The sequence below is a fragment of the Amphiura filiformis genome, chromosome 9, assembly GCF_039555335.1.
Source record: "Amphiura filiformis chromosome 9, Afil_fr2py, whole genome shotgun sequence".
Classification (NCBI taxonomy): Eukaryota; Metazoa; Echinodermata; class Ophiuroidea; order Amphilepidida; family Amphiuridae; genus Amphiura; species Amphiura filiformis.
In genome coordinates this window covers 24,451,885-24,474,325 of record NC_092636.1, presented here as the reverse complement: position 1 = coordinate 24,474,325, position 22,441 = coordinate 24,451,885, and the positions used below count along the sequence as shown (strand labels likewise).

At 37.5% G+C, this 22,441-nt stretch overlaps 1 protein-coding gene across 1 annotated transcript in view; it reads right to left on the bottom strand.

Moving 5' to 3' along the window:
- The window catches only part of LOC140160775 (uncharacterized), a 267,538-nt gene that overhangs the window by 72,297 nt on the left and 172,800 nt on the right, over positions 1 to 22,441 (bottom strand). The window contains 6 exon segments of the mRNA XM_072184072.1: positions 1,393 to 1,515; positions 7,231 to 7,356; positions 8,037 to 8,069; positions 8,072 to 8,158; positions 8,527 to 8,613; positions 8,616 to 8,648. Coding sequence (XP_072040173.1) covers positions 1,393 to 1,515; positions 7,231 to 7,356; positions 8,037 to 8,069; positions 8,072 to 8,158; positions 8,527 to 8,613; positions 8,616 to 8,648 — 489 coding nt within the window.

Below are 22,441 nucleotides of genomic sequence, written 5' to 3'. Positions count from 1 at the left end.
AGTTGAAATCCATACACCCCCTGTATAAGACATTAACTTAATCTCCCACACAGGGGATGTAGATTTCAAATGGAGTCACCCAATTAGGGAGCCCCACTTGAAATCCATACTCCCTGTGTGGGAGATTGAGGTCATGTCTTCCATAGGGGGTGTATGGATTTTAAATAGACTAGCCCATTTTGGAAATCATGGGCTTTTATCTCGTTCCTTCTAAATGCATTCAAATTAATTACTTTTACCCTGCAATATCTAGGCCTATATTTGTTGCAAATTAAATACTGACAAAGACGTCGCAACCAGACTCTCAATTTCGTTCCAGGGTTACTGTGCAAAGATCACAAATCTTGCATGCACTAAAATTGCAAATCAGATTCTGCTTTCAATTTGAATTTGAATTTTGATTCTGCTTTGTACTTTGAATTTGAATTTTGATTCTGCTTTGTACTTTGACTTTTGATACCATGATGACTTCTGGTGTTTTGCATCTTAAAAAGTGTCCAGGAACTGCTGAGGCGAGGCACGTCTCGAGATTTACTTCTCACAAGGTAACCCCTTGGCAGGAATCTGGTTATGTCTACAATGCCTCCCATGAACCTAATGGATACCCTTTTTGAAACACCCTAATCTATGCACTTCAAATTTTATTAAAGAAATATATTACTCATTGTGAGCAAATTGTCCTAGCACATCCCCTTTTAAAGGGATTTTTGTTTTGTTTTACATACATTACCTGTAACATTCAACCATGCCATATAGAGTGCAAATCAGGAGAATAATCAGCAGTATACATAAGAAACACACAAGTGTTTCTTACACAAGAAACACACAAGTGTTTCTTACACAGAAGAAAGTTTCAGGAAGTTAAGGAACTAAAAATGGAAATATAGAATGGGGAAGGAGACTGAGGGAGTGGAAGAGAGGATATAGCGGGTAGGAAACAGAGTTGGATGAAAAACAGGGAAAGAAAGTAACAGAGAACAAGAAATATTGGGTGAGTCCACTTAAAATCCACACTACCCCTGTAGAAGATTTTAGAAATATCTTCTACAGGGGGAGTATGAATTACAAATGGAATAAACACATTTGACAGCTCCATTCATACACCCCCTCAGAAAGATTCAACCTGAATCTTCCACAGAGGGAGGGTGAGTTTCAAATAGAGTTGGTTAATGTGCTAATTCCATTTGAAATTCATCTCCCCTGTTGAAGATATTGCCAAAATCTTCTACAGGGGTAGTGTGAATTTTAAATAGGACAACCCTATTATAGAGAAACTTCCACCTGGTACAAGAGCTAACTAAACTTACGACATCTGCGAATCTCTACACCCGCACTGTGACTACACTAATACACCCTAGAGTACCAATAACCATGCTCATAATAGCCCCATACCTATACACGTCCTCATGTCCGTCTGTAGTTTGTACCCAGTGTGACATTGACACATTGCCTTATCTCCAAAGTTGAGACACTGATGGTCACACCCGCCATTGTTGTAGTTGCAAGGACTAGATGCTGCATGAGCCAAACGAAATCGGCCGGGATGAGGCGACAGGAGGAGGAGGAGATAGAAACAATGGTGAGGATAATGATGAAGATGAGAATGAAGATGATGATACCAATATCAGAATGCTGGTATTGGTTTCATTCATTTTAACATGCAAATTATATTATGAACATGCATGACATAATATGGGCCCATTTCATAAAGACTTCAAACACAGCAAGAGCAGTTCTTCTGGGGTGATCCAAACCTGCCTGGTTATCATATTAATCAGTGACAATGTTATCTCTGAATTTGACAGGTGGTAATTGATGTATTGTATCAATATCACCTGTCAAATTCAGAGATGATCTTGTCACTGATTAATTTGATAACCAGGCAGGTTTGGTTCACCCCAGAAGAACTGCTCTAGCGGACTTCCTCTTTAAGTTCTTGACCAACTGTCACTCTTACATTCTGTCTGCAGTCTTTAGGAAAAGAGGCCTAGGTTGTCTTCTGCATCTCTCAGACTATTCCAACTCAATAAAAACTATTCATTTTACATCATGGTTCACAATAATATGGAAGAACAGTTGATATTTTATCTCATAAATATCTTCCAGAGGGGGGTATGAATATCAAATGGAATGAACACATTAGGCAGCTTCATTTGAACACCATACACCCACTGAGAATGATTCAACTTGAATCTTCTGCAGAGGGAGGGTAAGTTTCAAACAGAGTTCGTTAATGTGTTAATTTGGTTTGAAATTCATACTCCACCTGTGGAAGATATTTCCAAGATCTTCCATGGGGGAGGGTGGAATTTAAATGGATTAGCTGGTATAATACGAGGTATAATATGCAGGTAAAAATTCCTATTGATATCTGAGAGTTGCAGTCAAACAAGTAACAATAAAACAAAGGGTATATATACAAACATCACTTAAATATATAAATTAATATACACCACATCAGGGGTGATATAAACATAGGATAACAATTTGGTTACATTATGTAATACATCATATCACTCCAAACTTATTCACACAAGAATTTGAAAGTAATGGGATCTTAAGTAGGTCTTGGGGCTCATCAGATGTTTAAAAATGTCAATTTCATTTCTGCATTTTTTGTAGGGTTTAAAGATCTACTGAAATATTGGATGTAATAAAACAAAAGGCAAAGATTTTAAAATAACTGTCGCCACCTGAAGAGGGGTCAGGTTTTAGAGTTAGGATTAAGCAATTAGGGTTAGGGTTAGGATCATGACTGGGGTGGCGATCACTATTCCAAACAAAGTTATCAACTTCCCTGTGTGTATAAGAAGTTTTATCCAAATCATTCCAATTTTAACAAATCATAAACTTCCAATCTATTTAACAAATTTCCTAATGTGAATAACCTGGCACACAATTCAAGGAATTCGGAAGGGGATACTGGTACAAAAAGGGGAAGTCTGAAACTCACCCACACCCCACACAAAGTACATGAAGTGTTTTCAAGGGGCACACTTTATAGAAGCGGTTGCTATATACACTGGTAAAGAGACAGACGTACGAAGGGGAAACTTGGAACCAACCCACGCCATCACACACAGGGTAATACATTAAGGGTTTTCATGGGATATTTCTGTTGGCATGCGGAGGATACACCAATAAATGGTATTAGACATACAAAACGTTAATGTTGACAAGAACATTGAAAAAACCAACATGGGGGTGGGGTAAAGGGTTTTTTTTTGTGGACTATACATGTATACTTTTTATAAGTGGTACTCAATGGCTAGATTCTGCATTTCTAGGATTAATGAACGTTTCTAACTCTTGTAAAATACAATTCTAGCATCTTACAATGTGTTTCACAGATGAATTTAAAAGAATGTAAGACTAATAATGTTACATCTTCAAATTACTTTTTTGTATTTTTTTCATGACTCCTTTTTCAATTTCACTCCGTAATTTAAGATAAAACCTAAAAGTAAACATAAACACACTTTAGGAACTAAATTTTTTGAATTGTTTCAATTTTAAAGAAAACTGAAGTTTGAGAAACTTCTAATTAAGTTAAAGTACATTGCTAAGCTTAGCAGAGGGCTTGGAATGCTTTGATTATATTATTATGGTTTAAATATAATTCTATTACCCTCGTGACCCATTATTCAAAATCACTCACTGTGATTTGTTAAAACATATCATGTGAGAGCCCTGTAATTTGCAATAATGGATCAAGTGCCGTAACACATTCTACGCATAGCATCAGGCTTGCAATATTTACGCGATACGCTATGTCAATTATGCGTACGCACTCCACTTGAAGTAAACAACTTAACATTGTTGGGCAAAAAAAGTGATATTTTTATTTAAATCACACTATTTTGTGGTAATAGAATAGAAATAAAGGGTTTTGTATTATCCTTTATTTGGGTGTTAAGGATATTATTTCTTAATTCTTAAACACTTGAGAACGTTCCTGCAACCTTATTGGTTCATACCCGTGTGATATGACACGATGTCACACACTTTAGCGAGTGGGTGTCAACGCAGTACTCGTACGCGCTATTTGAACCAATCTGAGGTGCATAGCAACAACGGGACTGATCGATTTTAAGCCCTAGGTAATTCCATGTAAAATGTAGGATTTAATTTGATTAAAATTTGGTATACTTATGATATTTTTATTTGAATTGAAGCGTTTAAAAATGAGAATAAAGGTATTGTTTTTAGCCGCTGTTGTGCATCTATCGACTCATATAACATGTATGTGATGATAGATCCACGACAGCAGCTAAAAACAATACATTTATTCTTATTTATAAACTAAGAGTGAGTAGAGGTAATTATATTACATTTTAGGCAACCTATTATACCAGCTAGGGTATGTATGTCTTGGGTCATTATAGGATGCAAGCTCCAATATTTTACACAGGGAATTGTATGCTTTCTACCACTTGTCACTAGGGGGAAATAATATACAAGTTAAATCTAAAGATTATTTCAGACTCTTGTACCATTTATAAATGTAATAAACCCTATAAAATTAGCTATTCCAGTTGAAATCCATACACCCCCTATGGAAGACATGACCTTAATCATCCACACAGGGCGTGTGAATTTCAAATGGGGTTACATGAATGGGTGATTCCATTTGAAAATCTACACCCCCTGTATGGGAGATTAAGTGTGTGTCTTCCATAGGGGGTGTATGGATTTCAACTGAAATGGCCAGATACGGTGTATTCCAACACTGGCCACCAACGAAAACGGATTCCAGGGAATAATTGTTTTAGACATGATTCTGACAGGCGATTCAATACGTTGATATCCTTGGTTTCTCTGCTGAAAGTCAGTTTGACCGAAATCCCTTCCCACAATATGCATAACAAAGGAGATGGATTAACCTCCAAGCTGTATCTATTGGGTCTATTGCCATTTTGTCTAATACCATTTCGTCTAATTCCCGTTTAGTCTATATTCAATTGGTCTATTACCAGAAAGGCTAATTGCCACCTAGTCTAATAATCATATAGTCTAATGTCCATTTAGTCTAATATTGTTTGGTCTAATAACCGGTTTGTCTACTAACCATATCGTCTAATAACCATTTGGTCTAATATTTCTTTAATAACCATTTGGTCTACTAACCGTTTGGTCTACTAACCGTTAGGTCTAATACTCGTATGGTCTAATAACCAGTTAGTCTAATACCATTTCGTCTATTTATTAATAAACTAAATGCGTGTAAGACTAAATGGTGTGTAGACCAAATGGCTATTAGACCAAATGGCTATTAGACCTATTGGTTATAGACCAAATGAGTATTAGACTAAATGGTTGTTAGACTAAATGGTTTTAGACTAATCGGTTATTAGACTAAATGGTTGTCGGACCAAATGGTTATTGGACCAAATGGTTAAAGGACCAAATGATTATTGGACGTAGTGGATATAGACCTAATGGGTTTAGACGGAATGGATGTAGATGAAATGGATATTAGACCAAATGGTATTAGACCAAATGGCAAATCCCCATCTATTGTTGTGTAATACGCCTATTACCTTGTGGGAAGGAATTTCGGTCAAAATGACTTCCAGTAAAAAAAACCTAGTATCCATGTATTGCCAGTCTGCAATACTTGTAGCTGAGGATCCAACTTGGATGCCTTTTCAACTGGTCCTACTGTTATCTGCGGCATCTAAAATAATCAGAACCTGATTGAGGTCCATAAAACTTGAATTCAAAATGGCTAGCATTTGCAAATTGATGCTTGATAAGTATTATGCCTTTCTCAGTTGATCGAGTCTGAAATAATCATAAGTAATCTTTCCATTTTGGGGACTAGACCACATAAAATCCGAGCTATAATATAGACCACTTCCTGCATGCTTACCAAACGGCTCCCACCCTAGAGTTGCAGTGGGACGAATGTACCAGGATGTCGGGATAAAAAACAAAATCAAAAAGGAAATTTTCTCAAATTGGATTATGTTCCAGAGAAAGAATACCGTAGTCTGCCTCTTGTTTCTTGTGTCAAAAAAACCTTGTTTAGAGGCATATATACGAGGGGGTATCAAAAAGTTTTAGAAATCGTCCAGAAGTGAAAGAGCTATACCAATGAAATTTTGTCAGTGCAATCACTGGTCCTTATGGACACTATGGTGCAAAAATTGTCTCATAAGTATGTTTACTTTTTTTACAGGCGACGCTAGATGCTAATAACCTGCTGCCCAGTTACTGCGCATAAACTGCAAGATTGAGAGAATTGAGGCAAGTAGCGTTATTAAGATCCTGCATTTGAAGGGTTGCAGTGCCTAGAAAATCAATGATGAAATGAAATTTATCTTCGGTGGTGATTGTGATGTTGTCACTGTTGCATTTTCGAAATGAATTTTTATTTCATCACAGATTTTTTTGGGGCACTGTAACCCTTAAAATGGAACTTAATCATGCTACATGCCTCAATTTTCTCCATATTGCAGGTAATGAGGTGAAATAGGCAGGTACTGACACCTAGCACCTGTAAAAAAAGTAAACATTCTTATGAGACCATTTTTGCATCATAGTGTACATAAGGACCAGTGATTGCACTGACAAAATTTTATTGATATAGCTCTTTCACTTCTGGGCGATTTCTAAAACTTTTTGATACCCCCTCGTATGCTTGTAGACGGAATTTTACGGTATGTCTCAGATATATGCTATAAACACCCACTTCAGTTTTTAAAAACTTCAACAAGTTTATCTTGAGTTGATGGCACAATTTCAATGAATTTCATTTGGGAGAATGTAGGAAAAGGAGAAACTTCTTGATGCTGGAGTGGAAAAGAGAAGTATGAATGGGAAGAGGAATGAACTTCCTGGTAGTGGTGATAGATCAAATCACATTAGGTTTTCCTTTTTCATTTCCCCTGACTTTTTGTATTTTTAGAATAATGATACTTGCAGGGCATCGTAAAAATACATTAACTTTTGGGGCTGATCACCTTTGTTTCAAAGGGATATTTTGTAATTCTCATGCTAAAAAATATAAGTGTGAGATCAAAAAGATTTAAATGTAATACAAGTACTAAACTTTGCACAAGTTTCCACTGTTATATCTGAGTCCATTTCGGACACTTGGGCTGCATCAAAAGCCTTTTTGAAATCGGACTTCATACTAGTCCACTGTTTTTATTCTGCCTTTACTCCCATACACTCACAGCCAGGATAGAGGCAGTGAGATCCCATCAGTTTAAGATTCACTCCTACCTTCACACATTTTTCCATCTGTTGATATCCTGAATCCTGCATGACACTGACATGTGAAGGTACCGTATGCATATGGTAAGCACTGATGTTGACATCCGCCATTGTTTATCCGACACCCATCCTCAGCTGCAGGAAATTGGAAAACAATTTCAGGTTTATTATTATCACTCATAGAATTCGTTAAATCACTAATAAACAATTCAGAAGAGAGAAAAAAAGGTGAAAAATATGCCAATTACTTTAAGAGCATGAACATCTCAAACTCTTGAAATCCAGAAGAAGTGTCAAGATATTCTATCCATAACAACTTGAATTATGCTATTCAAAATTTTCCCACCAACAGTTTAACCCTATGAGAACTACCTGCCGATTGGCCAAAAAGAAGTTTTCATTATCAATTGGACCAATCAGCAACATTGTTAGAATAATTTCACCACACAAAAAAATTGGGATGAATTATTTGCAAAGCTCCATTCTGATTAGTGATTGAAGTGAAGATATCACGTAATTGACCAATCAGAGGCAATGTTAGATCGCCAGCTAGTGCTCAGGGGGTTAAAAACTGCCATCATCATCATCAGGAAGTTTACTTGTCTTGTCACAAGTAAAGATAAGCCTCACTTGGAATGTCTCTAGAAACCATCACCTGCAGGGGCTTAGTAGCTCACCCAGAGGGGCTAAAATGTGCAAAAATAGATTGATTTTATTCATATTTATGGCCTAAACCTGGGGATCTTGAGCTCCTAGAGCAGGCCCCTGTCCACAAAGCTCACCTGGGCATGCTAGGAAGGGGGAGTAATACTTACGTATGCATGTTCTGCCATCGCTAGCTAGTCTTTCCCTGTTGGACAATCACACTGGAAGCTACCTTGTGTGTTTCTACATGTGTCTTGACAGCCGCCATTTTGGATCTGACATTCATTAATATCTAAAGAAAATAATATTTTCAAATAATAAGTCAAAAATCATCAAAATTATTTAAAAATACAATTTCAATACAATTATTTGATAACCAATTACACCTAGTGATTGGTAGTATCAAATTATGTAATTTACTACAGAAATTATATCATAATTTTACCAGTGGTGGTGCCAGAGAGGGTTTTTGATCCCCCAATTCACATGCCCCCCAAAAAAAATTCCTGGTGCCGCCACTGAATCTAACTCTCTCCAGATTTAAATTGTAATGCAACAGTTGGTGCCATGTATTATGTTGTTGAGTGTACCATTGACTGCAGCAAATACACAGCATGTACAATAAATGGAGATGAACGAGCATATAGACTTATCACTTACCTCTGCATGAGTTGCCATCTGGTGTGAGTTCATATCCCATTCCACATTTACAATAATAACTACCAATAGTGTTGCAGCAAGAACCTGACAGCCGCCATTATCAAATAAGCATTCATTGGTATCTGTAAGAGACAAAATTAGAAAAAGAATAATAAACAATTAGAAAACATTTGACACCAAACCTTTAAATAGGTGAGACCTGCTTGTTCTCTGTTAACAAGGGGCAGTCTTCAGTGAACGGCTCTTTTCAGAACCACCAAACCTTTTACATTAGCTGAAAGGCGAGGTCTGCTTGTTCTTTGTTGACAAGGGGCAGTTTTCAGTGAACGGCCTTTTAGAGCCACCAAACCTTTTATATTAGCAGATAGGGGAGGTATGCTTGCTCTCTGTTGACAAGGGACAAGTCTTCAGTGAATGGCTCTTTTCAGAGCCACCAAATCATTTACATTAGCAGATAGGAGAGGTCTGCTTGTTCTCTGTTGACAAGGGACAGTCTCCAGTGAACAGCTCTTTTCAGAGCCATCAGCAAGCAAGGGGCAGGCTACATGTCTCATTCTTAGGTACTTTGTCCTGAAGATGTCAGAACTACTCCTGACGAAAGCTTGACAGTTCTAAATGTGACCGATGGCGACACTGCTAAAAACTTTCTAATTGTAAAAGCCTATCCCACCATTTGTAGCAGCTCACAAATATTCTTTAAAGAATATCTTATTATTATTTAACACTGTTTTGTGCTAGGAATATATCTAGTATTTTATGTTTTTTACTACATGTTTGATTCAAATTGCACTGTGCGTATATTGTACAAATGTGGCAAACGCTTTTGTCTTCAATTTAGACCAAACCACAATGCGCTGCATTCTACACACAGGCTTCAACATAAAAAGTCCCAAGTTTTGAGGTATTTTCTCAAAATATGAAGAGCAATCTCAAAAACCACTGAACCAATACTGGGCTTGTTTGTTCTCATTGTAACACATTTTTCATGATCATTCCATAACTTTGAAACTTGTGTCTGCAGTTGACACCCGTGTGGAGAGGCTTAAACCTGAAGCCCATGTTTTCCCTTCATTTCGTTGTTGATACAAATCATACGGAACATTTTAAAGGGTCACATTTTATGCGAGGGTAAAATAACTTTCGTTGAAATTATGTGGAAGTGTTCCATTTCTCCAGATGTCTCCATCCTTATCCGCCAGACATCTTACAAGCTAAAACTCCCATATGCCTATCTTTAAAGTTAAGTTTTAAATATATACAATTCAGGGGCTCACTCACACACAAGCCACCCAATTGAGTCAGGTCAATTTTGATTTCATTGGCACTCCAACATGAATTGATATCAGGAAAGACAAGGATCACAGAAAGGATATGAAATAAATCCCCAACGGAATCTGTTGAGATCAATGTGCTCACTAAGTTTACACACTGCTTCATCCATACGATTGCACACAAAAGGGCTGCTTTTGAATGCAAGTAAACAGTAAATGGGTGACAGAATTTTTGGATATGGGAGAGCAGGTATGTAACCAGGGGGGCTAGGGGGTGGATGCCCCCCTCCCATCACCAAATGGCAAAAAGTCCTCTTTCTTGACCTCAAAAACCCCATTTACGAGCATAGTGAGCAAAAAATAGAGGTTTTCTAGCCCTTTTTGGTCAAAAAAGGTCCAAATTTTTTTTTCATCAAGCATCCTGAAATTCAAGTGAAATTTACACATTTTTTCTGCCAATCTTTGTTCTTGGGGTATAATATGAGTTAAGGAAACTAACTTGAGAGAAGGCAATAAATGTCTGTGAGCCTGTGAGCCACCATCAGAAAAGAACAAATCGGGGGTTACGATAGTGATTACAGGAATACGATATTTGACACAAATTTGACATGTGATAGGGAGTGGTTTGACAAGATACATGGTCGCATTAAGAAAAAGGTCGGGTATGCACAAAAGTATCCTTTTTTGCCCTTGGTGGCTGCACCTTGGGTTGACAAAATGGCAACCCTGTTCCACACACATCATATCTCAGCTATTTTCACAGTGACTCTTGATGCTTAGCTATTAATTTTTTTATTGTTGTCACGCAATGTATTCTTATAACTAAGCATCAAAACATACAGTAGATCAAGTTATAAATAAGCCCTATGATCCTGGTCATTGGGTAACTACCCTGCTGCTGCAATAGTTTCCTGGGTCTTACAGAAGATTATACTTTGTCCGAAATATTAATATGTTTGGATTACTCAATATGTAACACAAGTTCAGCCATGATTTCTTCTTTGGATTTAGCCGGTAATAATAAATTAGCATTTCTGAAGCTACGGCTATAGTTCAAGGAACACCTGACTATTAGCACCATAGGGCCATCTTAATTTAATAGTTTGTCTCAAAGCCCTTCTTAAGTTAAAAACCTAATGCGGAATGCATTTTTTTAGTTTTTTAAACTTTTATTTTAAGTTTTTATTTGTGGGATGAGCTTTTGACAAGAATAGACCTTTTCATCTCTCAAGGGGGTTTCACTGTGGTCAAGATGAATAATTTTATTGAGATTTACGATTTAGGCTATTTTGGCTTCTGGCGATGTCAAACGAAAAATTTAAAAAAAAAAAGATTAACACACAAAAGCTGGCGATTTTTCTAATGCGCACAGGGCTTTGAGACGAACGTTTAAATTAAAGATGGCCTAATGCATCTGTTTCAATTTGGACAAATGGCAGGTAATTTTACTGTTGGAACAGAACTGAGAAATGTCAATTATATCAACTCTCTAGACATATTTGGCATTTGAAACTTTAATTTTGGCATTTTAAAGGTTTTACTGTGTTTCTTTGTTTGTTTGCTTGAAACAGTTCCTCGTCCTTCATTTCATGGAATTCTTGATTTGTTTCTGTCAGTAACATGTTATCAATGGAACCATTTCTCAAATTGAAGGGTGCGAAGCTTTTACTATATAGTCATGAAAAAAAAGACCACAATTTTACTGATCTTTGATCATATAAAACAAACAAAGGAAAAACAAGTTTACACATAAAAGTAAATGGCTGGAGACTTCCATTTAAATGGGAATTCTTGTCAGAGACCACATCCTACATGTAAATACCATGCACAGCATCTCACTGACATTAAACAGCCATCTAATTTGGACCAACAACGCAGAAGCTGATGATGGCAAACTACTAGCCATCGGATTTGTAATCTTGCAATTTTGGATTAAGTAGTGCTCGGTTTCCTCTCACTTCTTTGAAAGAGGAATTATATTACAGTCATATTTGATACTTAAAGCTTTGCTTAAGTCTCCTTATCAGAAATCGTGGCAATTTTTAGCTTGTAAACCTGTATGTATGTAGATTTGCATGGGAAATGTTGGCAAGTGCTTCCCACAGGAAAACCTAATATACATGATTTTGGATCATGGACTATGTGGTGATTGCTGCAGAAGTCCAAACACTGAACATGAACTTATATAACATTTAATGAAAAAGAGACTCAAAATAAGAACTAATTGTCTACATTTTGAAATCACTTCTCAATTTTAAGCTGCTTTTGCCAATTTTTAATTTTTTTTTGGTTCAAATGTTGTAACAAAAGAATTGAAAAATATGCACATTGACCCTAACCCAACTGAAACTCACAAGGAGAACTACTGCACATGCATGAATTCCATGTGATGCCATGACACAATCAGCCTACTATATACACACAGAATCCCTGGCCAGGTAACCGGTCAGTGATCTTGGCATGCGGGGGGTCCGAGGTTGAATCCTTGGCGTACCAAATGACTTCTTTGTTCATCTTCTCTCCTTTTTTCATTTCTTCTTTAGATTTGTATAGCCAAAAACCACAGGTCCATTAAAGTTATTCAGATTTTGGGGGAAATTTTTGAGAAAGAATCCCTTCTCATAACCAATTATCTGCTATTTCCCCCTCCCCCAATAAGAACCCCCTTCCCCAAACAGATACAGACTTCTGATGCAAGTGGGAAAAATCTGATCTGATCTCAAAGAGGAAGTCCCACCAGAGCAGTTCTTCTGATCAAATTAATCAGTGCCAAGTTTATATCTGAATTTGACAGGTACTAATTGATGTTTTAATGTTATTGCATCAATTAGTATCTGTCAAATCAGAGATAACCTTGATTAATTTGATAACCAGGCAGGTTTGGTTCACCCCAGAAGAACTGCTCTGACGGGCTTCCACTTTAAAACCACAAGATGGCAAAAAAGATCTACAGATACAGTTTTACATGATACTCTAATCCATCAATGCTACTGATACTGATATAATTCATTTTGACATCACACCTATACCAGTGAAACGCACCCCAATGTAGAAATAAGTAAAATACCACTTATATTTTCATATTTACCCAATAAATCTGACTTTCCCCCCATAATTTTCTGTCCAATTTACTCTAGTCACCTCAGGCTGAGCGGATATGGAAAATTATCGCTAAGGGTGAAAAGTCAATACATATTTCTTTAGAAAATATTTGGAAGATGTGTTATGATTTGAACTTAATATTTCGATACTTTTGAATATCAATATCATAAAATGGAATTATTTCTGCCCCAGGCTTTCCAGGTTTTTAACATTGACCTTTCCACAAGTCAGTTTCAATAAACCTCTTTAGCTCTTGCTTACTTAACTAACTTATGTTAACTCTCTCCACGCTGGTGTCGGCTGCAGGCGACAAGTTTCAATTTTTACACAAATTAAAAAATTCAGAATTATACATTTTCATGACCATATTTGGAATCAGCATGAAAAATGCACTGAAATGAGTACAAACAAGCCTAGTATTGGTTCAGTGGTTTTTTTTAGATAGCTCTTGATATTTTGAGAAAATATCTCAAAACTTGGGACTTTTTATGTTGAAGCCTAGCATGCAGGGCATTAACTAACTTAGCAATTGATGTAAACTCACTTTGAAAGGTGTTGTCATAGTTAAGGGTTAGAAATAAGATTTGAAAGGTGTTCTCATCCTTAGGTGTTTCCGGTTAGAAATAAACTGCCATTGATATGATTGGGAAATGCAAATGAAATTATTGCTATAGCTAGAGTAAATTCTGGTCCTATATATTAGTGGGATTGACTTGGTAAGGTCATCCTACTTTTTATCTATGTCAAAACTAATTTTGAAAACATTCAAGTTTTGGACATTATTGCATTACACATCACTTAATAATGTCCGACTGTCCTGCTTTGCAACCACATTGACCCGAACATCTTGGCAGAGTGGGCGCTAGGGACTCAGGAGCTCTACCATGTCTACTGTGAAGTGAGGCTGTTGGCAGAGCTGACCCGCTGCTTCAACCAGAGTTCCATGCGCTTAGCTCATGCTACATCACATCGCTGGTGTTTGAATGCCTGCACCTCTCTCTACTGACTCTTTATGGTGCCAATTCGTATAAGACATGAAGAAAACAGAGAGTGACACAGGAATTCTTATTTAGCCAGACTATTTGCCAGATTGTGGAGAAGCAGGCCAAAAAGCTAGCCAACGAGTCTTCTCTGAAGCAGTCAGGTGCTGGCAAGGGTAAGGGCAGCAAGGAGAACAAGCACAAGAAGTCTTCTCCCGTGCATCCCGGCAGCACCCAAACCCTTAACTCTCTTCACGCGGGTGTCGACTGCAGACGACAAGTCTCAAATTGTTTTTTAAAAATTCAAAAATTTCAGAAATGTGAATTTTCATGACCATATTTGGAATCAGCATGAAAAATGCATTAAAATGAGTACTGACAAGCCTAGTATTGGTTCAGTATAGTTCTTATGATAGCTCTTGATATTTTGAGAAAATATTTCAAAACTTGAACTTTTTCCGTTGAAGAGGGTAGCTAGCATGCAGAGCATTAACCGCCTCTTCCGCTCCCAAGTCTTGGAAATGTAAGGGGGACAGTGGCACATGATCAACATAATTAGTCAAATCAATTTGTCCTCATTTCTCAATTATCCCACCAATGCTTGATCCATCATGGCCAGATAAAAGAGGTTGGGCTGTATCATTATGTTGGGCTGTACCATTAATTCTTATTGTCTGTCCAAATAACTTAGACACCCGGTTTTTACGATATTCTTCGAAAAGTTTTTACTTTGGCAAAAAGTCATGAAAGAAAAGTTACTAAACACGGTCAGACCTAACAGAAATTATTAGTAAAGCGATGAAAAAATCAGTGGCGTAACTCCTATGGGCTCTGGGGGGGCGTGCCCCCGGGCACCCGGGCTAAGGGGCACCCAAGCCTGGATAGCCTTTGACACGATAGTACTTTGTTATAGGAAAGAAGTGGAAACCTTTACCCACCATGCATTGAATTACTCTTCATTTGGGTGCCCTTCAACACAAAATGTTTCAAGGCAGCTTCAGCAGCATTGCAACATATAAATTGTCATTTTAAAGACCTAAATTCAACTTTATTAAATACCAAATTAGTGGTATTTATGCACATTTTCGCGCGCGCGGACGCAATTGTTTTAGGAAGAGGGGGGCATTTTGTATTCTTGCCCCTGGGTGCCATATGCTACGTCACTGCAGCTAGTGACGAGTCTCCAAAGTAAAGACATTGGAGAATATGAAAACATTTTGTTTTATTAACATGAACTGCATTGAAACATGATATAAATTTAATCTGAAACACTTCGTAAGTTATTCGGTAGGTAAGTTATTTCGATACTAAAATTGATTAGCTCTGCACCATGTTGGTCAGGGGCACCCGAACTACTTTCGCCCCCGGGCACCCTGACCCAAAGTTACGCCACTGGAAAAAATATTCTTCCTTGTCTACTTTTATTCAATTTTGACCGATTTACAGCAAGATATCTGGGTCCAGCCGAATATTCCTAATGACTTGAAACTTTTGATGGGATAATCTATTTACAGTAAGGGGTGTTTGAACATTGTAATCATGCATATTGATCAGTGATGCCACCCTTTTTTCTTTGATCCTTTTACTAATTCACAATAATGACGGTCTACTCAAATGCATTCAACAAAAGCATGTTTGCAATCTACCGCGAGAGGTCGTCTCACACGCATAACAAATACACCGCCTGAAATACACTACGATCAAATAGGTTGATGACAATATTTGATTGAATGGACTGCACTGTGCCATGATTTCGTGAAGGACACCGGTTCAAATCCTTTGTTTGGAGCCAATCAATAATTTCAGTTGGTGCATTATAACAAATGATAGGGCAAGTTACTATGCGTCTGGAGTGTATTGTGAATTATACTCCTCACCAATAACATCAGAACATTCATAGGGCATACAATTTGTATTTTCTTGGAATTGGGCCAAGCCAAAAGCATGCACAGAACAAGATTCAAATACCGCGCCAAATTGCTGTAATTGGTTGAAGGACAGCTGGGCTCACTGAGTTAATACACTAAGAATAAATATGCCAATTAGAAACTGTCTGCATTTTATGAACTGAATTATATTTTTCATTTTTATAAAATGTTTATGGTGAGGAGTATAATTAATTTACTATTCATCCATTCACTATCCAAATTCACAATACCTACAAATCTGTATAATGAGACCTTCCAAAATAGTGGTACCCAACTTCGACCGGATTATTTTTAAAGTGTTGAGAAAAAACTTCCAATTTCAATAGAATTTCTGGTAAACTCTCACTCAATACTTTGGAAACACAAAAATCCCGTTAGGTCTCAGCGAATGTTAACACTTTTCTTTCATGACTTTCTTTGAAATTGGATATTTTTTCAAATAAGTAACAAAAACTGGGTGTCTAAGTTAATTGGACAGACAATAGAATTCTATGACACACATGCACCAAAACAACTCACCGATAATCATTATTGTAATTTTAATATTGGTCATACAACTCAAACCTAATCATTATTGTAATATATTAATAAGAGGTCATAGACCTTTACCCTCTAGTATTATTGTCATGATTAGTGCCCCTTCATAATGGTTACCTAATCACCCATAGCCCACAGTGCTGTTAATTTTATTTCAAATCCGGATATATGAGGCTATTGAGTTGATAATAATACCGATACTTTGCAATTTGTTAATTTTACAAATCTACTAAGGGACTGATCAGTACTATTAATGACTGGGGGGATTCAAAACAATGGCATAAATGTTGACCAGTCCATAACAGACAGAAATGTGTCAGTACATTAATGCTCTTCACGCAGGTGTCGACTGCAGACGACAAGTTAAAAAAAAAAATTCAAACATTTCAGAAATGTAAATTTTCAAGACCATATTTGGAATCAGCATGAAAAATGCATTAAAATAAGTACAAACAAGCCTAGTATTGATTCAGTAGTTCTTAATATTTTGAGAAAATATCTCAAAACTTGGATTTTTATGTTGAAGGCGCATGTCTAGCACGCAGAGCATTAAAATGACACCTCAGTGATATCAATCTGGATTTTGGAGCCAGTTGATATCCTATAAATAGTATACTTTTTTGCTGAACCCTGGGGTCCAGCCTATAAAAGCAAATCTTACTGACTTACTGACTCACCATTTCAGGGACTGCCTTTTGAGAGGAGTGAGAGCAATCACTCCTCTACAGCTCTTCTTAAGTTGCAAATATTTTGCAAGAGCGATATATAGCTCCTCCAGATGACTCGTTAAATTCTTAATGTTTAATGGCCACAGGCGCAAACAGCTCTTCTAAAGCTCTTCTTGAAGAGACCAGAAGAGCATTCTACAGCTCTTCTCTCATTTTCAAAAGACAGTCCCTGCATTTGTTGTTAAAGGGGCACTCAGTCACATTTTGGTCTTAGAGGGGTTTCCAGCTTCTGGTCCACTACTGGCCCTGGTAGTTTCCACCCAGAAGCCAAATATCTTATGAAACAGCATAATGAATAACTTCAACGCTTCTGGATCTGGAAGATACTCTCAACACTTCCTGATTGAAGCCAGACGAGAGAGAAGCCCCAGGGACCAGCTTGATGGTGGTTCAAGAACCACCCTTGTTTTGTATACAAGTTAATATGTTACATCAAACTATAGAACTAGAAGTGAGTAAGTTTTAACCCCATGAGAACTACCTGCCGATTGGCCAAAAGGAAGTTTTCGTTATCATTTGGACCAATCAGCAACATTGTTAGAATAATTTCACCACACAAAAAAATTAGGTGAATTATTTGCAAAGCTCCAATCTGATTGGTGATTAAAGTGAAGATATCATGTAATTGACCAATCAGAGGCATGTTAGAATGGCAGGTAGTAGGCTAGGGGGTTAACCATTGGGTCCAAAACATGACAAGACATGAAGTTATAAGTGTTGCTATGGATATCATAACATTACAGACAACATTCAATGACTGTATGAATCTAAACACAATTAGTAATCCCCCATGAACGGTGTAACTGACAGGGAATTCATGCCTAATTAAGATTTTCCATTCCCTGCTTTCCGGAGATAAGAATTGCGTATCATTCCGTTTCATAGGTGCTAAATTAAAACATGAACATTTGACTGTTCATATTTCTCCTTATGAGTCAGGAATGTTTGCTGGAAAGTTGCACTGAATATGAATCTGTGCTTTAGTTAGACATCAGTGACATAGCTAGACTTTCATAATATGAGGGGCTGCAGGGGGAGCTAAAAGAGTGTGGAGGACCTGTGCCCTCATAAGTTACCAGTCATAAGGCTAAAGGGGAGGCTTTGGTCCTGCTTGTGGAGGGCCAAGTCCCCCTGCACTCCCGTTTTGGTTACACCACTCGGAGTAACTTTCTCTGAATGCTGAGCCATATAAACACCTGAACTTGGGTTGCCATGCACTCTGGTGGAACTTAATTTGCTAAACTATGGTTTACTTATTAGATACTGAAGTGGGAAAATGTTAGTACCATTCAGGCCTGTACAAAGGGAGGGGGATGCTAGGGTGTAATAGCTAAAGCATTGGCAATTATTTAGGTGATAAGAAATTCAAAAAGTCCAAAAAAGGGCAGTTGTAGGTCCACATTTTACAACAAATCTGCGCAAGCACACTTTTCATTTGAAAAAGGTCTACTTTTTGGAAGTCTCGCACCCTCAAAGAAATCCTGCATTATGCATATGGGCCTGCATCAGAACTTGTTTTTCAAAAATACTGACCTAATTTCATTGAATGGGGTTCACAACGCCCACTAACAATGCTTTCAACATATTTATAGGGAGCACCCATTATGATATCTGTTATTCTTATTTGTTTAAAATGTCATGACATGATGTACAGCATATAAACTAGCTTCTGATCTTTGCACATCATTTATCATTTTCCAAACTTGAAAATTAGTGAGGGGCTGATGGCAATCTATTATATTGAAGCCAGATTGATCTGGATCAAACTAGAACTGGCTCAGTCAACAGTTGGCTTCAACTATATTTATAAATATGCACATGGCCACTTCCACGCTGCCATACAGCTTGTAGACAGGAAGTCTGGAAGTGACCTTTGTCACAGCGGGTGGTCTTCCTGTACATTTTGAATGCAAAGGGGGTAAACGACACCAGATTGTGCAGCAAAATTGTCTATTTTGTTCAACGTTTCCATCAATAAATAGTTTTTTCCATCAACAAATACTTTCTAAATGTTGTTTATAACATATCAACAATTTGTAATCCTAAATGGGTAATAATTTTGCAAATAAATGTATTACCTAAACTTTGATGATATTTATCTAAAAAGTTCCTATATCTATGTCTGTATAGTATTTAATGGCATGAGGATTTGATCACACCAGGAAAGTTGAAAAAGACACTTGGTGGTCATGTTATGTCGTGCCCATGGGTCACATGCGTCTTTATAAATATGTATTTATAAATAGACTAAGCTAGCTGGTCAAATACATGTGACTTGAATATTGTGTGAAGTACAAACATATTAACATGGACTCTTTGCATGAAACCAATACTTTCTTCTGATGTACACCAATTCAGATCAACTCGCAACATATGAATAGTCCCCATTACTCCTTCAAAACACTTTGTGTAAGAATACTCAAAACATCATTGTCTAATTATGATTCATTGCACCTGCAAACAATGAAAAAGTCTTCCTTTCCAGGTGGCATTAGAATTGGTTCAAATGTTTCAACTAGTGTTCATTTTAAAAATGGTGTATGGTTGCAAGTTTGAAGCTGTAAACAATGTTAACCCTAACTCCACCATGGCTTAAATTTAACTCTTGCCTCAGATATCATGTTGTAAACTTGAGCCATTAATTTCAACCCTAACACCCAGAGAGGATATTTGCTATCAGAAGGGAAAGAAGAAACAAAAAAGGAGAGAAGATGAACAAAGAAGTCACTTGGTACCCCTGGAATTCGACCCTTAGACCCACCACGCACCATGCAAACGATCACAGACCTGTAGCCACTGGGTTTCACCAACCTGTTGTGTGCGTATATATGACTAAAGGTTATTGCGTCATGTGGCTCAAGGCTCATAAAAAATCGGACTGGGCATTTTGGCACAGGGGCAACTTGTGCAAAGACAGGCGCACAGACGGATTATGCAAATCATACATGTAGTTTCACATAATCCCCTCTTGCGTTTTTAAACTTAAAGCCAGAGGGAAAATTGAACAAATGCTGGGAAAATGTTCATAAGCTTCCAGTCAAGATTGAACACTAGTCTTGACAAGTTACAAAACAGTTTCGAAAACAATATTAGAGTATTGCGAAAGAACAACAAACACAATGCATAAACCCTAACAATATCACGTTCATCTGTATGTAAGCTATGTGTGAAGTAACACATCACATCAGCTATAATCAGGACTGATGCCTGACAAAGTTTGATGTTTTTGTCAAAAGTTGAAATGTTTTCTATCCACAGGCTGCCCCAAACCACAAAGTCAATCATCTTGTTGGTTTAACTTTCTCACCCATAATCTCCTTTTCCTTTTTTTTATTCCTCCGTTGCCCTATCGGAGAATGCATGTGACGTCAATCTCGGAAGTCCTGCTGGACAAAGTCTTATGTTTGGGATCATGCATGGACCTCCTGATCATTGCAAATGTACATAAAAGAGGTATAGCGCAGGAGGCTCCAGGAGCACATAAACCAATGTTGTATGGCCTAGGGTTAGATATTGTAGTTTTCAAAATTATAAAATGAGTGTTTGCTTTCGATCAAAGTGTATATTTGTATATACCTTGAATGACCACATAATCAGGCATTACACACATGTTATTTGAAAAGCGGCCATATAAATCTGCATTTTCTGCATTTCCCCCGTTTTTATTAAATAGCTTTTAAACTTTTTGATGTACTTTAAATATCACAAATACTGCTCTAGGCCCGTTGCCAGGATTAATTTCTTGGGGGTGTGCCGTGTGAATTTTTCCTTTAAAAAAAAGCTAATTTCAAGAAAAAAACGGACAAAGGGCAGATTTGTTTTTTACAAAAGTGGACTTTTTATATTGGAAGGAGGGGGAGGTAGTCACACCCCTTACTACGGTGTTGTACTGCTGCCGTATCACACTCTTATTGTGGTCCGATATCTTTTTGACATACCACATGTACACAGCGGTTTATTTTCTATTCTTTTTCCACTCAGTTTTTCTGGTTTCTTTTTTTTTTCATACCTTACTCAATTTCTCATCACACTGCCTTGGAATCGAATCCTTTGGATTTAAAATGATTGAAACCACATTTTTACCGAGAAATCTGCCTGAACTGAACTGGAATATATTCACCTTATTACCTGTAGCACATGCCTCACATCAAAGTAACATTGGACCTGGTTTTTGGACACTGCCCATGCCTTTAGCTTGTTTTTCTGTTTAGGCTGCAAACTATTGGGCACTAAAGATGGAAGATTCGGATCATTGTGCGGTATTCATTGCGCAATGCAAAGTTCAATGACTGGACAAAGGCCAATGTTGTTTCATCGTAAACGAAAGATCTGGTACATTTATCCGCAAAGAAATATTCCAGAACCATTGAATCCGTCTCAGACATTACTTGTACTCATTTCAAAGAAGTTTATTTTTATGCCGATTGTTCATCAAATTGAAAAACATGAAATTCTGAGGAAAGAAAATTGACAGACATTGTTCATTTGGCTACCTGTCAGCTTGTCATCCCTCTCCAGAGAATTTCAAAAGTAGGTGAATTGTGTCCGCCATGCCACTCATCTCAGTTTTACCTGGGGAAACTTTCACAAGGTTCTTACATGAATGCTTATTATTGAATACTCTGGTTCTGGATAATATCCATCTTTCGAGTGGCATCATATTTCCTTTTAATTTATTCCCAATCTATGATTTTCACTTTCAAAATCTAATCACAAGTTTTGATTTCCCTTGTCTACTTCTCGAGGGATGTCACATCATTCAAAGGGATCCTCCCCTCTCTCTCTGAGGGACTCTAACTGATGACCATGTATTTACTATCTATATATATAGCTATATATCTATCAGTTTCTTATCTATCTTCAGTGATCTTTGAGGAACGGCACTGAGACAATGCAAACTGTGGTCGGTCACTTGGCGAAACTGCCGCAGGCAATGGATGGCATTTGAACTGAAACATACTTGCCTGGGCATAATAATTGTATTTAACCAGTCTCCCTTGCCAAGTTTGAATCTGGTGACAGTCCGATAAGCATGAGTTGTGTTGCCATGGGGATTGGTCAGATATGGCTGACCAATCCCCATTTGCTGGCATCTGATCTATCTATTGTGTCACATTTTCACTTCTGTGACCGGGATCAGGTGGGGTCAGTAACTGGCTACTCAGGGAAGGAGGTAACTGAAGGCAAACCAGATTACGAGAAGGGTGCACATTTTCCTGACTTATCTCTACTCCGAACGGTCGCTAGTCCGAAGGTTCTCTAGTTCGAAGGGTCGCTAGTCCGAAAACCAAATTAAGTTTGCTAATCCAAAGGTTCTCTGGTCTGAATATCGAATAAGGGTTAGGGTTAGTGTTAGGGTTAGGGTTATT